Source organism: Anabrus simplex, chromosome 5 (genome assembly GCF_040414725.1).
Source record: "Anabrus simplex isolate iqAnaSimp1 chromosome 5, ASM4041472v1, whole genome shotgun sequence".
Taxonomy (NCBI): Eukaryota; Metazoa; Arthropoda; class Insecta; order Orthoptera; family Tettigoniidae; genus Anabrus; species Anabrus simplex.
Window position 1 is genome coordinate 109,174,975 of NC_090269.1, and position 14,682 is coordinate 109,189,656.

The 14,682-nt window shown below is 42.3% G+C and overlaps 1 protein-coding gene across 1 annotated transcript in view; it reads left to right on the top strand.

Moving 5' to 3' along the window:
• Positions 1-14,682, top strand: part of gudu (Armadillo repeat-containing protein gudu) — a 164,472-nt gene that overhangs the window by 70,049 nt on the left and 79,741 nt on the right. Inside the window, exons 5-6 of the mRNA XM_068227778.1 lie at positions 5,039-5,287; positions 14,298-14,408. Coding sequence (XP_068083879.1) covers positions 5,039-5,287; positions 14,298-14,408 — 360 coding nt within the window. The remainder of the gene's footprint in view (positions 1-5,038; positions 5,288-14,297; positions 14,409-14,682) is intronic.

Here is a 14,682-nt window from a genome sequence, read left to right on the forward strand (position 1 = left end):
ACCGGTCGACAGTTCATCACCTTCCGAGTCCATACTATCCGAGGTTAATGCCATCCTAACAGATGCTCCCATGCTTTTTAGAGATATTGAGAAATACCAACGTGAAGATCCGACGCTGGCTCCGATAATGGAAACCCTTTCTTCTGGGGAACAGGTTGTCCCTTATGTTCTGAGGAATGGTGTTCTATGTTGCCCATCGAGGCATGATAAGATGATGAAAGTTGTCGTTCCAGCCGTTCTGGTACCTATGATCTTCAAGTATTATCATGAGACCCCATTAGGAGGGCATCTTGGAATCTTTAAAACCCGTGAAAAGATTCGTGAAATGTTCATCTGGAAAGGTATGGACGGTGAAATCCGTGAACTTGTAAAAGCTTGTAAATCATGTTTGCTGAGTAAACCCACCATGTCCACCAAGGTAGGCCTTTTGTCTTCGCATCAAGCGTCGCGCCCCATGGAACGCCTGTATATTGATTATGTAGGACCCTTCCCCCAGTCAAAGGGTAATGCCAACAAGTTCATCTTTGTATGTGTAAATGGTTTTACCAGATTTTCTTGGTTATTTCCGACTAAGCTGGCTACCGCTCAGTCCACCATTACCTGTCTAAATTCCATTTTTGCTTCTTTTGGTCCGTCCCAATATATTGTATCTGATAATGCTAAGGCGTTCACATCAAATCTTTTTCGTAAATTCTGTTTTGACTTGTCCATCTCTCATGTAACTACTTCTGCTTATTACCCTCAACCATCTCTGGCTGAACGGGTTAACCGTAATCTCAGGTCTGCACTTATTGCCTATCATCATGAAGATCATTCCAGGTGGGACACGTCCCTGCATTGGATAGCTTTTGCTTTGAATTCGGCGGTTCATGAATCTCACAAGTTTACTCCAGCTTCTTTGATGTTCAAGTTTGTTCCCAACTCGCCGCTCTCTAACCTCTGGTCTCTGAATGACGTTCTACCCGAGACAATAGATCCGGATAACATTAAAGATCTTTGGAAGAAGGCTAAAGCCAATCTTAAAGTGTCTCATGAAAAGGTTAGGGAAAGGTATGATCGTGGACGGAGATCCACCCCTTTGAAGGTAGGTGACCAGGTTATGGTCAAAAATTTTGTTCCCGCGGGCAAGCTTGCCCCCAGATTCCATGGGCCATGCATCATTCTCGATTTTCTCACACCGGTTACATTGTTAGTAAGCAATCCAGCCACCGAGAGGATATTTAGGGTTCACCTGTCCCAGGTGAAACCGGTGTAAATTTTGTGTCAACTTGCTTCATATAATTTGATAGGAATATGATGGTTATATTTTTTTTGAGTTCCACTTTTAAGGCATTCTGCTCCTTCTATTTTATTTTATATGTAAGCATTTCTGTAAACCTCCCCCGATTGTTAAACTGCCATCCTGTCCTTGTCACGGCCATTACCACGCTCCCGTCTCCTGCTCCACTAAATACAGTGGCTGGCTTAGATGAAATGCCATGGATATCGCCACGCCGCTGGCCCCTCAATCTACATGCCTGTGCCCTCAAAAAAAAAAGATGATGGTCCAACACAATTTTGCCGCCGAGCTTTTATGTTTCAGTGCCCCCGCAGCCGCGCAGCGCCGTGCAGCAACTGGGGAGGGGGATGGGCCCCCTCCTCTCCAGCGAGGACGACATGTGTACGGCGAGCCGGAGCTCTCCTCCCGGCCAAGGCTGATGTGCGGCGCACGACCTGCTACTGGCCCGCAGCCTGTATATGTTCACCGCGGGCGCGGCGTATTTCAACACCTCTGCTCCCCTCATAGTGCGGGCGAGCGGTATCTCAGGGTACTTGAGGGGTCCGAGCGGCCTCCTTTCGACGCAAGCTGCAACGGCCGGCCTGGCCATCCAACTTAATCTACATCAACTACATGGACAGTCACCATAAGCAATAATTACACTTGGGAATTCAACAACAATATTTGGTGGACATTGCAAAATTTTCTTCACTTTTAAGTAGTAAAAGTTTATCTTCAGAAATTCAAATTCTACAAACATAAAGACTTTCATTCACCTGCAACAACAACATTTTGAAACTGAATTAAGAAATCTTGTAAATGCTCCTGCTATCTATCTTCATATCAACATCATTACTTGGACTTTGTTTCAAACTGATCTCATGCGTCACCCCTGGAGGAACTTTTGGGGGGGGAGGTCTGTACCGGGCGGTACACCTCTACACCGTTTATTTAAAAGTTGCGCCAGTTGAAACTCCTCTTCTGGAGGAAGGTTGAACTTTATCTACTCTATTAATTCTCTACTTTCTCAGAAGATGTCACCACGTGGAAAATTTTGAGTTTTTGAACTGTGTCACTTTTGATGTGTTTTTGTTTAGCTTGAAGTAAGAAGTGTGAACTTTCTCTTCTAGAGGACACTACTGAAGATCAACAATAGTGCAACCTAGTGCGGAGTCAAAGAACTATTTTGTTGAAGAAATTTTTATTTCAAATGTTTGTTCTTTGCTAAATTTCTTTCTGTTATTGTTTAAGTTGGCTGTATACCCCTCTCTTTCCCGTTGTTTTGCATGTAGCCAATCCCGAATTTCTTAAATTAATTTCTATCCAATCAGATGTATCTTCCCCCAACTTGAATCGATTGCGGGGTCCTAGCCAATAAAATAATCGTGGGCGGGTGTTTTCATTCCCCTAACGCCTAGAACCTTCCACGAGAGGTTATAAACTGCTGATTTTTGGGTCTCCGTGCCACTTCTGTTCCATCTTTCAGTGTGTTAAGTACATAGCAGGAGGCGGGAAGCGCCTCTTTCTTCGGCAGCGGTCAACAACAAGGTAATGGCCGATTAATAACTTCTTTCTTTGCTAGCTCAGCAGTTTAACTTTCGGGGCGGGTTCTAAGCGTTCAACCATGTAACCTTTTCCTAAAATGTAACTACTCTTTTCATATATTCTCTTTTAAAGCTTCATACTGGGATAGAGAGTGCTAACCCTCTCGAGCTCCCACTCATATTGTTGTGAGGTGAACTTAGTTTTCTCAATCTATTCTTCGTTAACGTAAAACAAATTGTTCTCTTCTTAAGTCACCTCTTTAGTATGGGATTAGCCCTTGTATTAACGGCCTAGCGCCAAGTAGGTCTTAATCAAAGTGTATTAGGAGTGCAAGTTCGCCTCCTCTCAAATTGTTTTAGAGGTCATTTAATTAACCTTCTTGTCATTTAATAGACCTCAGTAGGTTGGGTATTTTACCCCTGTGTATATGTCCTTTGAGGACAGCTTAAAGGTGGAGTTTGGTGTGGCCTGGGAGAAGCTTAAAATTGAGAGCGAGTGGCTCTTTTGAAAATGGTATATTGTATGCCTCGAGGAGGCTTTTCAGTGTAATTTGGAGCAAGGGCTCCTAGGTATGAATGGGGTTTTCTGCCCCTCTGTTAAAATTGTGTTTGGGGTAAAACTGAGCTGATTGCCCAAGAATTATGTTTCTGACTTTTGAAGCCCCAAATGGGGTACCTATGTAAATGTTTTTTTTCAATTGTGTTTCGGCTACTAAGTACCTGTTCTATTTGTTGTTACCTAATTTTGAAAAGAAAATATAACCTTGTTAAATTTTAAAATTAATTTCACTTTAGTAGCTTGAGATCTATTCACCACCCAGCACCTTCTTTCACGCATAACTACCACCAAAAACACGGTAACAATTATTATTATTATTATTATTATTATTATTATTATTATTATTATTATTATTATTATTATTATTATTATTATTATTATTATTATTATTATTATTATTACTTGTGAAGTGTGGCTATGAAGTTGTTTACATATATTATTACTATTCCTATTACTATTATTTATGTACAGACTTTATTTGGTATCTGTCTTGCATAACAAAACATGTGAGGTTATGTCATGACACGTCTGCCTTATGTATATTAATAAGAGATTATTTAATGTTAGAGTACGTAATTAATACTATATAATTTATTATTATCAGCAAATGTGATGTATACTGTAAATCCAATGCAATGTTGTGCAACACAGGGTAACAGTCCAGAACAACGCATCTTATCACTAGAGTTGTATAGAAAATTCCATTAATTTGTACACAGGCTATTGTAGACTCGAGAATCTACGAGAAAACATGTTGTGTCATACTTTTCTAGAAGCCTGGCCAGGCAATGTATATAAAGAAGCAGTCTTGGGAGTCGGAGCTGAGCTGTTAGCGAGAGTTGCTAGTGAAAGTCGTGAACTCATGTTGTGATTTTGTTGTGTTGCTAGTTGGTTGGCATGCTAATGTTGCTGTCTTCTTCTTCTTCTCCGTAGAAGAGTTTTGTTCAAAATGGTGGCTTATTAATGTGTGTGTATAATGTGTATATCATTTGTAAATAAACCAGCGTACACAATCGACAGCTTCGCGTGTGTGCGTCTTTGAAGTTACAACTGCCTTACTGGTATTTGAATAATAATAATGTTATTTGCTTTACGTCCCACTAACTACTTTTACGGTCTTCGGAGACGCCGAGGTGCCGGAATTTAGTCCCACAGGAGTTCTTTGACGTGCCAGTAAATCTACAGACACGAGGCTGTCGTATTTGAGCACCTTCAAATACCACCGGACTGAGGCAGGATCGAACGTGCCAAGTTGGGGTTAGAAGGTCAGCACTGGTATTTGAACCATAAGGTTTATGATTGGCAAGTAGCCTACTAACATAAGTACTAACGTACATTAGTAACTTAGTTTTGGATTGTGAAATATGTCTCAGGACAAGAAATAAGATACCATCCTAATATTTTCTGAAAAATGTTTTTACGGAGAGGGGAAACTACATTCATATAGTGATTATTATTATTATTATTATTATTATTATTATTATTATTATTATTATTATTATTATTATTATTATTATTATTATTATTATTATTATTATTATTATTATTATAAGGACCCTTACAGGTCATTTGACAGCTCTCAGTTTTATCCTCGAGATAAAATATCCCTAGCAAAATTATGTTTGATACTTCAGTACACTTGTTATAATTATTTGCTGATGTTTATTTACTTTGTAGGTGGACCTATTGGACGTGAATCCTCTAGCTCTGATCACTCCGATAGAAGATCTCTCACCAGAAGACAGACAGCAGGTGTACGTAGCTCGTGGAGGAGCTCGAGCCCTATGGTCACTGTCCCAATCAACTAAGAACAAGGAGGCCATGAAGAAAGCAGGATGTGTTCCTTTGTTAGGACGACTGATCAGGTCTTGTCATCCAGATGTAGTTGTTCCTATCATGGGAACCATACAACAATGTGCTACTGAGGTTGGTTCATATGACATCATAGATCGTTTGTTATTACTACAGGTATAACTGTGTTCTATAAACACATAGCTTGGAATATGCTAGGGAGGCATCAACACGAAATCAGCTGTGTATTTTGCCTCCCTTTCAACTGACACAGACTGTCTGATAATGAAATGCTCGACGTAGGCTATTTGGTTTCAATACGAGGAAGACTTTGTCTTTAGTACAGTTCTATCTATGTTTCTCAAAATCTATGAAGAAATGACAGTCAGTTCTAGATGATGATGATGCTCTCTGCAAAACGTAAAGAATTTCACCTTATTTTCTTGACACGGCATAAGCCCAAAAGCCTATACAGTATCATGTCTATAAGTACGGGCCGTGAAAGCATCAATGGCAACATGATGTATATTGTTTAAAGGGCCATCGGCCTCTAATAGTACGAGATGAAACGAAATGTAATGATAATTACAATATTAGAATTCATCCACTGACTAGAATGTAAAAAATGATCACAAAATGAATATGTAGAATAATCGGTGAAACTCATACGCAATGTCTTATTTTCTTATAAACTTGATTTTAAGAGGTTAAAACGTAATAAAATGAAATAAGGCATTGTCTATGAAGTACAGTATTTCATTCAAATTAAAAGTTTTAAAAACATTTAAAATGCACAAGGACAATCTAAAACAGAGTCAATAGAACAAAAACATTGTTAACAATAAAAAATGTTAAAAATAGAAAATTCACTTTCAAACACGATAAAACAGGACATTATACTTCATAAAACGGATGACGAGGTTTGCTGACTGCTCGTCATTACTTGGAATGAGGGAGATGCTACTCGGAAGTTTTAGACTACGGCGCAGATCGGCCAGGTGCACGCACTCCATAAGCATGTGTTCTACGGTCAGATGACCGCCCCAGATACACACAGGGGAGAGGCTTCTCCCTTCAATAACTAGGAGTGCGTCACTATAACATGGCCGATCCGAAGATGACATAATACAACTGCTTCTCTCCAAGAAACCCGAAAGGGAATTCTTCCATACCTTCGTAGTTCCTTTAATCGTTCTCAGCTACCTGAAAGAGGAGTGGCCTACCACTCCAACTCCCAATGGGTCATTACTAAATGTCTCAGCTGAGAATGATTATCATTGGCTGGAACCTTGCAAGGCAACGAGGAGCAGTGTGACCGCCTCCTTGGCAGCCCGTCAGCTTATTCATACATACATACATATCTTTATTACCCACCCTAGTGTATACCATCGGCTTACAGGTAATAAAGACAGAGCGAAACACAGAACAAATAAACAATAGACACTACATCTCTCTTAAAACTACTTAACAAAATTATCTATGATATAGATGTTGATTCCCATAGAGAATCTGAAATATTTGTTCCGAATGAGCGGATAGCCAGCATACGTGCAGGAAGCTTCGCACTACAAACTACCCTATTCCCCTACTCCTACCTACCACCTAAAAAAAATTGTTAGCAGACTGGTCGCTGCGTCAGCCCTGGTATGGAATACATGCCCACCAACCCGTCCGACAGCTTATTCGTTTCCCGCCACACTCATGTGGCTTGTGAGCCACAAAAATGTGATTCTGGTGCCCCGACCAGACGGTGCCGCAGGAAACATGCATCAATAGATTGTAACGAGCTCAAGGAGTCGGTACACAGCAGAAAGTGCCGACATTCATTGGACAGCGCATACCGCAGAGTTTCAAGGATAGCATAGACCCCTGCTGTGTACACGTTAGAGGTTTCCGGTAGAGGGAAAAGAAAACCCGCTCATTATCAACAACGAATGAACAACCTACTTTCGCTTCTACCCTTGAACCATCCGTGCAAATAACTACAGAACCTGGATACCGGCCAAACAATGGACAGGAAGTGTCTCCGATAAATGGAAGGGTCCGTGTTCACCTTAGGCCCGGTACGCAAATCCAGAATGATTTCAGATCGTCGAATTAACCACGGGGGTACCTTACTTGGTCGTCTAACAATACAAGGAACTGAAGGTACATCAAATGATCTGTAAATGTTATCCAAGCGTATACCAACCGGCTGTGTTCGTGGATAAGCAGCGTACAGTCGACGGTTTGCATTGACCAATGCGCAGGGATAGCGTGGTTGAAGTGTCGTCTGTCGCAAATTTTCAGCATTGGACAATAATATTTGTTGGTACCTCAGATATAAAGATGGCACATCAGATTCAGCGAGCAGGTTAGCAATGAGACTTGTACGGAATGCACCCGTTGCTAACGTAACTCCACTGTGGTGAATCCTATTCATTTTCACAACGACGCTTTTCCTTGTCGATCCATATGCTGTACTGCCGTAGTCTAACCTGGACAAAACGTGTTTCTTAGCGCATTTCAATTTTAACTGACGCACGTGGGATTCCCACTATAATTTACTATCGAAAAGGAGCTCAAGAAACCCATATGTGTCAACTACAGGAAGAACGACCCCCTGCCCCTCTAAATAAAGCTCAGGATGAGGGTGAAGAGTGCGCTTCTGCAGAAGTCTTTATAGTTGAAAACCGAAAGCCATGTTCTAAAGTCCACTGTTCCATTCTCCTAATAGCGACTGCCATACTTTGTGAGCTATAATGAAGAGCAAAATCGTCTACACATAGCGACGGTATTACTGCTGAACCGGCTGCAGCGACAATGCCGTTTATGGCAATCATGAAGCAGAGTGATAGTGAGAACCGATCCCTGTGGGACGCCATTTTTCTGACATGATATTGCGAATATGCCCTCCCTACTCGGACATGGAACAGACAGGACAAAAAATTCACAATAAAAACTGGCAAGTTACCTCGGAACTTCCACTGGTGCAGGACTGAAAGGATAATATATCGCCATGTGGTGTCATAGGCCTTTTCTAAATCAAAGAAAACAGCCACCAAACGCTGTTTTCGGAAAAATGTGTCCTGAATAGAAATCTCCTGGAGTACCAAGTGGTCAGTGGTGGAGCGGGCAGCTCGAAAACCACATTGGTACTCGGGCAAAAGTCCTCTTTTCTCCAAGCACCACACAATTCGGCGATTCACCATCCTCAAACAGTTTACACAGACAGTTAGTGAGATAAATAGATCGTAACTTCCTGCATACTTAGGATCTTTGTCAGGCTTCAGGAGAGGTATTACTATTCCCTTTCAAAACTGTGACGGAAAAACGCCCTCTACCCAGATTCAGTTAAACACTCCAAAAAGATATGAAAGACTATCATCGCTGATGTGTTTCAACACATGGTTATGGACATTATCTCGTCCGGCAGCCGTGTCCTTGCAAGGCGCCAAGGCGCTGCGGAGTTCCCACTCCACGAAGGGCACGTTATACTCCTCTGAAGCTTGAGGAGCAAAACTAAGATGATGACGTTCTGCGTCCCAGATCAGAGCCCGAAAATTAGGATGGTAATTCCCAGAATCAGACACATCTGCAAAATGACTTGCTAGATCAGGGCCTCTCAGAGTCCATGCATCGGTGCACGGCGCGGCGCAAGGTGCAAAAGACGACTTCTCTAGGTCGACCAGAGTGCAGACCCCACTCCAGGATTTTTTTTTGCTAGGGGCTTTACGTCGCACCGACACAGATAGGTCTTATGGCGACGATGGGATAGGAAAGGCCTAGGAGTTGGAAGGAAGCGACCGTGGCCTTAATTAAGGTACAGCCCCAGCATTTGCCTGGTGTGAAAATGGGAAACCACGGAAAACCATTAAACTCCAGGATTTTAAGCCATAGCGCTGTCTCTCTCTTTCCCTACACCTGTCTCGCTCGCTTCGCCTGTCTCCCTCTTCCTCACTTGTTCTGCAGCGCTCCACCATCCGAGCAGAGCCGAGTCACCCGAGGCAGACCGCTGGTCCGAACGAAGCCGAGTCGGACCGATGCATGATAGACAGAAACTCTGCGCATTAGTTTGCACGCGTGAGATTTTGGACGTTTGAGAGGTCCTGTCCTAGGTGGTTAGCAACCTGGGTGGATCAGTGATGGTACTCAGGATGGTCCTTGTACTCCCGAAATACGTCGACGTTTAGTCTACATTTGAGATGACGTTGTATGTAACATCGTGGACGACACATATCTAGGTACCTTTCCCATGAAGCTGTCTTACTCTGTCGAATAAGAACCCGCATTTTAGCGCGAAGTTTTTTAAATGTTACCAAGTTGGCCACAGCAGGCACCCTACGATAGCGTTTATGAGCACGCTGTTTTCCTTTTATAGTTGCTGCAATGTATTCATTCCACCAAGGAACAAGTTTTCATCGAGGAGTCCCAGAAAAAGGTGGAATGGACTTCTCAGCAGCAGCAGCAAGAATAACTTTTATGATATAAATTATATCGTCGTCTATGCTGTGGCCATTCAGCTGGTGATGTGAACTTTGGCCAATCACCACGTTTAAAAATCCATCAGGGAGGAGCCTCGATGGATTTCTGTTTCAACAAAGTGACATCAATAGAGAAATGATAACTGTCACAGAGGTCGTGTACATCCCACCGAAGCAGGAGAAAGAGCACTCGGCTGTACATTAATGTCAATGCGGAAGAAGATACCGTGGTTGGTTCTCCAGTACAAAATGCATAAATCCAGCTCTCTTATTAACTGTTCCAACTCCCTTCCTCTGGGGCAAGGCATTTCAGAGCCCCATAATGGGTGATGGGCGTTAAAATCTCCCGGAAAAGAGGTAGGAGTTGATCTATAAGATCATTTACATGATTGTCCGGCTCCATTGTTAAATGGTTAGCGTGCTGGCCTTTGGCCACAGGGGTCCCGGGTTCGATTCCCGGCGGGGTCGGGAATTTTAACCATCATTGGTTAATTTCCTTGGCACGGCGGCTGGGTATATGTGTTGTCTTCATCATCATTTCATCCTCATCACGACGCGCAGATCGCCTACGGGAGTCAAATCAAAAGACCTGCACCTGGCGAGCCGAACTCGTCATGGGATCTCCCGGTACTAAAAGCCATACGCAATTTAATTTCATTTCATTTACATGATTGATGTTAAGAGGCTTGCCTAGTGGAAAATAAGCATTACAAGCCATAGTTATGACAGGCAACAAAACACGTACCGCTACTATCCCCAGATGGATTTTTAGTGAAACCTCTTCGCTGTAGGTGTCAGAAGAAAAATAACAACGCCGCCGGAAGCCCGGTTAGCATAATCCCGTTCTGTCGAGGATAGTCTACAATTTCTCCATACCCTATGATGACCTGGTCTGATTGATTTCTTGAATACAGACTATACTCAACGCGAACTGACTGATTAGTTGGCGCAACTCAGTAAGATACCTGTCATAACCGTTACAATTCCACTGTAACACTGGCATAGTGTGGACTTCTAAGAAGTGTTAGGTTTTAAGCGGTGAGATGCTACCTAATCGACACTGACATCCCCATCCGAAGATGGAGATAAATGCTCGGCTTGCATCACCTCGTCACCAGACGCCTTGAGTTTCTTCGACTTTTTCCAGGGGCGGGGTTTTCTCCTACGAGGAGAGCGCATAGGTTTTCGACCAGGTGTACCTACTGGCGCTGACACAGCCCCGCAGGAGGGAGGGCATGTGTCCCCATTCGCAGGAGGGGTGGAGGAGCACCTAGTAAGGGCGTCCTTCTTCCCCGCCTTCTTTCCTTGTTTAGACGGGCTGAGAGATGGATTCCCAGTCCCAGTCGACGATGCCGCCTCCGCCAGCTTGGACACGGCTTTTTCCGACCTCTTGGGGGAGGGAGATTTACCCCTGTCCCCCCTGCTGTGCCGGCTTAGGTTTCCCAGCCAGCACAGGCTTGTTTGTGATCAAAGACTGCAGTCCATTCTACTGCAGCCAGTACAGATTTCGATGCAGGTCGTTGGAGACTAGAACCCAGTGGCAGTTCTAATTTATTTCTAAAGTGTTCTGTGGAATCCAGGCCAGGCTTCTGTGATGGTCACTCCATTTAAAGATATTTATTGTTGTGCTGGTGTATACAAGGTCGTCAACAATCCTACTATCACATACAGTACGGTATCCTACTCGTCATTCAGATTTTCACAAAGTATTATTAGAGGACAAAGTCTATTGTATAAAAACACTTGCTCATTATAATAGTATCTCCAATTTTTGCTACTGGCACTACATGTACTCACAAGTAACATTATCCAAGCATTTACCTCATCTAAATCCACCCACTGGACTGCTCCAAATCATACCTTACTAGTAGTCAAATGGCGTTGTTCTCCATACCAATTACGGTGGGGATTACTACTTACAGGAAAATTGTTTGGTTTATGGGCAGCTGCCTGACCACGGAATCCAATTATTCTTAATTCTCGACATACTAGTCATGATGCTGGCTGGTCAGTGGAACCGATTGTCGATTGCTTCACTCGATGCCTGTTAAATTTCAAGAACCACCTTCTTCAACGCTCAATTGAAAGCAGCCTACTCGAACGTTGTTCTGTGAAGTTGTCTTCAAATATCCACTTCATGATCACATAACAAACAGTCAACTTCGGCAACTTGAGAACGTTTTAAATGTCCGTAACAGAATTCTTGATGGTATGCCAACCAATAAATAGTCCACATTCAAGGTCACCAATCTCCTCTGACCTACCCATTCTGCTGGTACTTCTTATTAATGAACAACACCAACACTCTCCCTTCACCCCTCCCACTCCCATGTGGGTGGCATCAGAAGAATACATCTTCAGTATCCTCTACTTGTCGTAAGAGGAGCCTAAGAGGGGGACCAAGGGCTCTCAATTTGGGAACGTGGGTTGGTAACCACAATTAATTGCCCTATTTTTATTATTTTTAGGCATGAGGATTCGTAAAGCCAATAGTTTCCTTTGCTTGACAGACAGGCTATGTCGCTGTACACTTGGGCGATTAGCTCATTGACCAAAAGACGGGAAATGGCCAGTGAAGATGGCAGCTCGACTTCACCGTTCATCTCAGTCCGTGGTATCCTCTCCAATCCTCAACAGTAGGTTGGAATCTTTCGGGCAAACGAATTGCCTCCCAGTCGAGCTCTTATATTTGTGGTGAGCGAGAGATTTTTTGCATGAGGTCAGAGGACAGATCCTTTCAGGCTCACATTTACTCCATCAACGCGCGTGTCTCTAGTGATAACGAAGAGAGTCTAGTGGAAGTCACCAGAAAACAGAACATGACTCCACCCATTAATATATTGTTTCTTATATCTTATAACCTGCGGTTAACTATTTCTACTACATTTTTGTTTGTGATACTCCACTCGTCCCACACGATAAGAACGTAATCACGCAAAACTTTTGATATGCACACAGGACACTCGGTGGGGTCAAAATCAATAGATATTTTGATTGGAACGAGCTGTCTTACCTCTTGGAAGCCTAGTTGCTACTATCCCTGTGGACGCCACCGTGAGAGATGCAGCCATCACCTCAAATCTTAACCAAAATCAGATTTAATAAGGGAGTTTTACGCTTCCTTTCGAGGCATCAATGAAAAACATTTCACCGGACTTCAATGCGACGCTGTTTACAACCTGAGAATATATCTTTTCCTGCTCTGCAGTTCAGTTCATTTCCTTGTATGTAATTACGCATTTCTTAAGCTATACATGATTGACTGTAGGGCATAGATTCAAAGGCACGTTTTGTGTTGTTTTGGAGTGTAATCCAACCCCCAGATTGCTTCCCACATGTTTGGGAACACAGTGTATTCGTGTATTGAATTTAATCGAAGAATACACATATGAGCAGCTGTATCACCCCTGGTGCTATCGGCCTCGATGAGCCTCTCAGTCGTTATTTTTTCTAGACCGGAGCCGTCAGCCCTCAAGTCCTGGTAAAAATCCCTGACCTCGTTGGGAATCGAACCTGGAGCTTGAGGGTAAGAGGCAGGCACTCAATACCTACACCACGGGGCTGACCATGAGCATTTGTATAGGCAATTTTTAATTCTATATGTATGCTCCTTTTGTTTGGAAGACTATTAATTTGCCTGTCATTTTAGTTTTTAAAGGATAAAACAAAGAAATGCATTTTCCTGGAAAATTATCAGAGTTAGGAAGAAAATGCATATAACCATTTTTCTAAGAAATTGAATTCTAAGTACACTCAATAAGCACCGTATTTTAATATATAACCGTGTAAGCAGCGTATTCAAATTATTTTACGGGACATAGGCGCACATTTTTCTCTGACTTGCTTAAAAATTTATTTCACTGCATGGTCATCTTAAAAAATTAAAACTAGATTCTTAGCCTATCCTGTGCGTAATATATTTATATATCATACCGAGTTTCATCAAAATCGGGTGAGCGGTGTAAGAGTTACGGTGGAACGGACAAATATACCGTACATACACACAGACAGAAATGAAAAAACAACCTTTACAGTTTTATTATTTTTATACACACTGTATGTACTCATTATAGACCTTTATGCCTCCCAGCGTTCAGTCTGCAAGCCTCGGTGAATTAACTGAATGCCTCTATAATCCTCTATTTGTAACTAGCTCTGTGGCCTTGTTTACTTGCATACCTCTTATGTTTAAATCATTGGAAATCGAGTCTAATTATCATCGCCTTTGTCTACCTCTACTTCTCTTACCCTCCATGATCAAGTATATTATTATTCTCCTAGGTAACCATACGCCTCATATGACCTTACCATCGAAGCCAGTTTATGCGTACAGCTTCATCGATAAAGTTTTAACTTAGCCTTTATCCCCTCATTCGAATACCTCCTACCATTATTCCCATCAGTTTGCGCCAGCATTCATTTTAGCTACTTTAATGACTGAAACTTATAACTTATGAATGAGATATCCTTAGCCCGCATAGATTTCACTCCCGTACAGCAAAGTTGTCTGAAAACAGGCTGATGTAAAGTAGTTTCGTCCAGGTGCGGACTTGCTTACAGAATACTTTGATCGCAAATGCTAGTATGGTGTATGTGTTCCTATAGATTAGTAATATTCTTTGAAGTGATAACATATTATAATTTCGGTGCCTGCCATGAAATTGTCCTTATTTTTGTTGAAGGTTAGCTACCAGCTGGCAATACAGACAGAGGGAATGATTCCGGATTTGGTCCGTCATCTATCAGATGCAAACATAGAACTTAAGAAGCATTGTGCCTCAGCTATTTTTAAGGTAAGACATGTGTATAATACGAGCTTCACTAAAATATTGTCAAACTAATACTATGAACAAGTCTTGTACTTTGGTCCTACCACAGAACAGAATGCTAAGGCAATAAATACCACAGTAAGCAGATACTAAAACACAAAAAAAATATTTATTAACTGAGCTGCCCGTTTTGCAGCTAGAGAATATAAGACCAGGGTCTATATGCACTAAAAATGCTTTAAATATGCATGCAAAATGTACCGGGCGGTACACCTCTACGCCGCACATTTAAATCTTA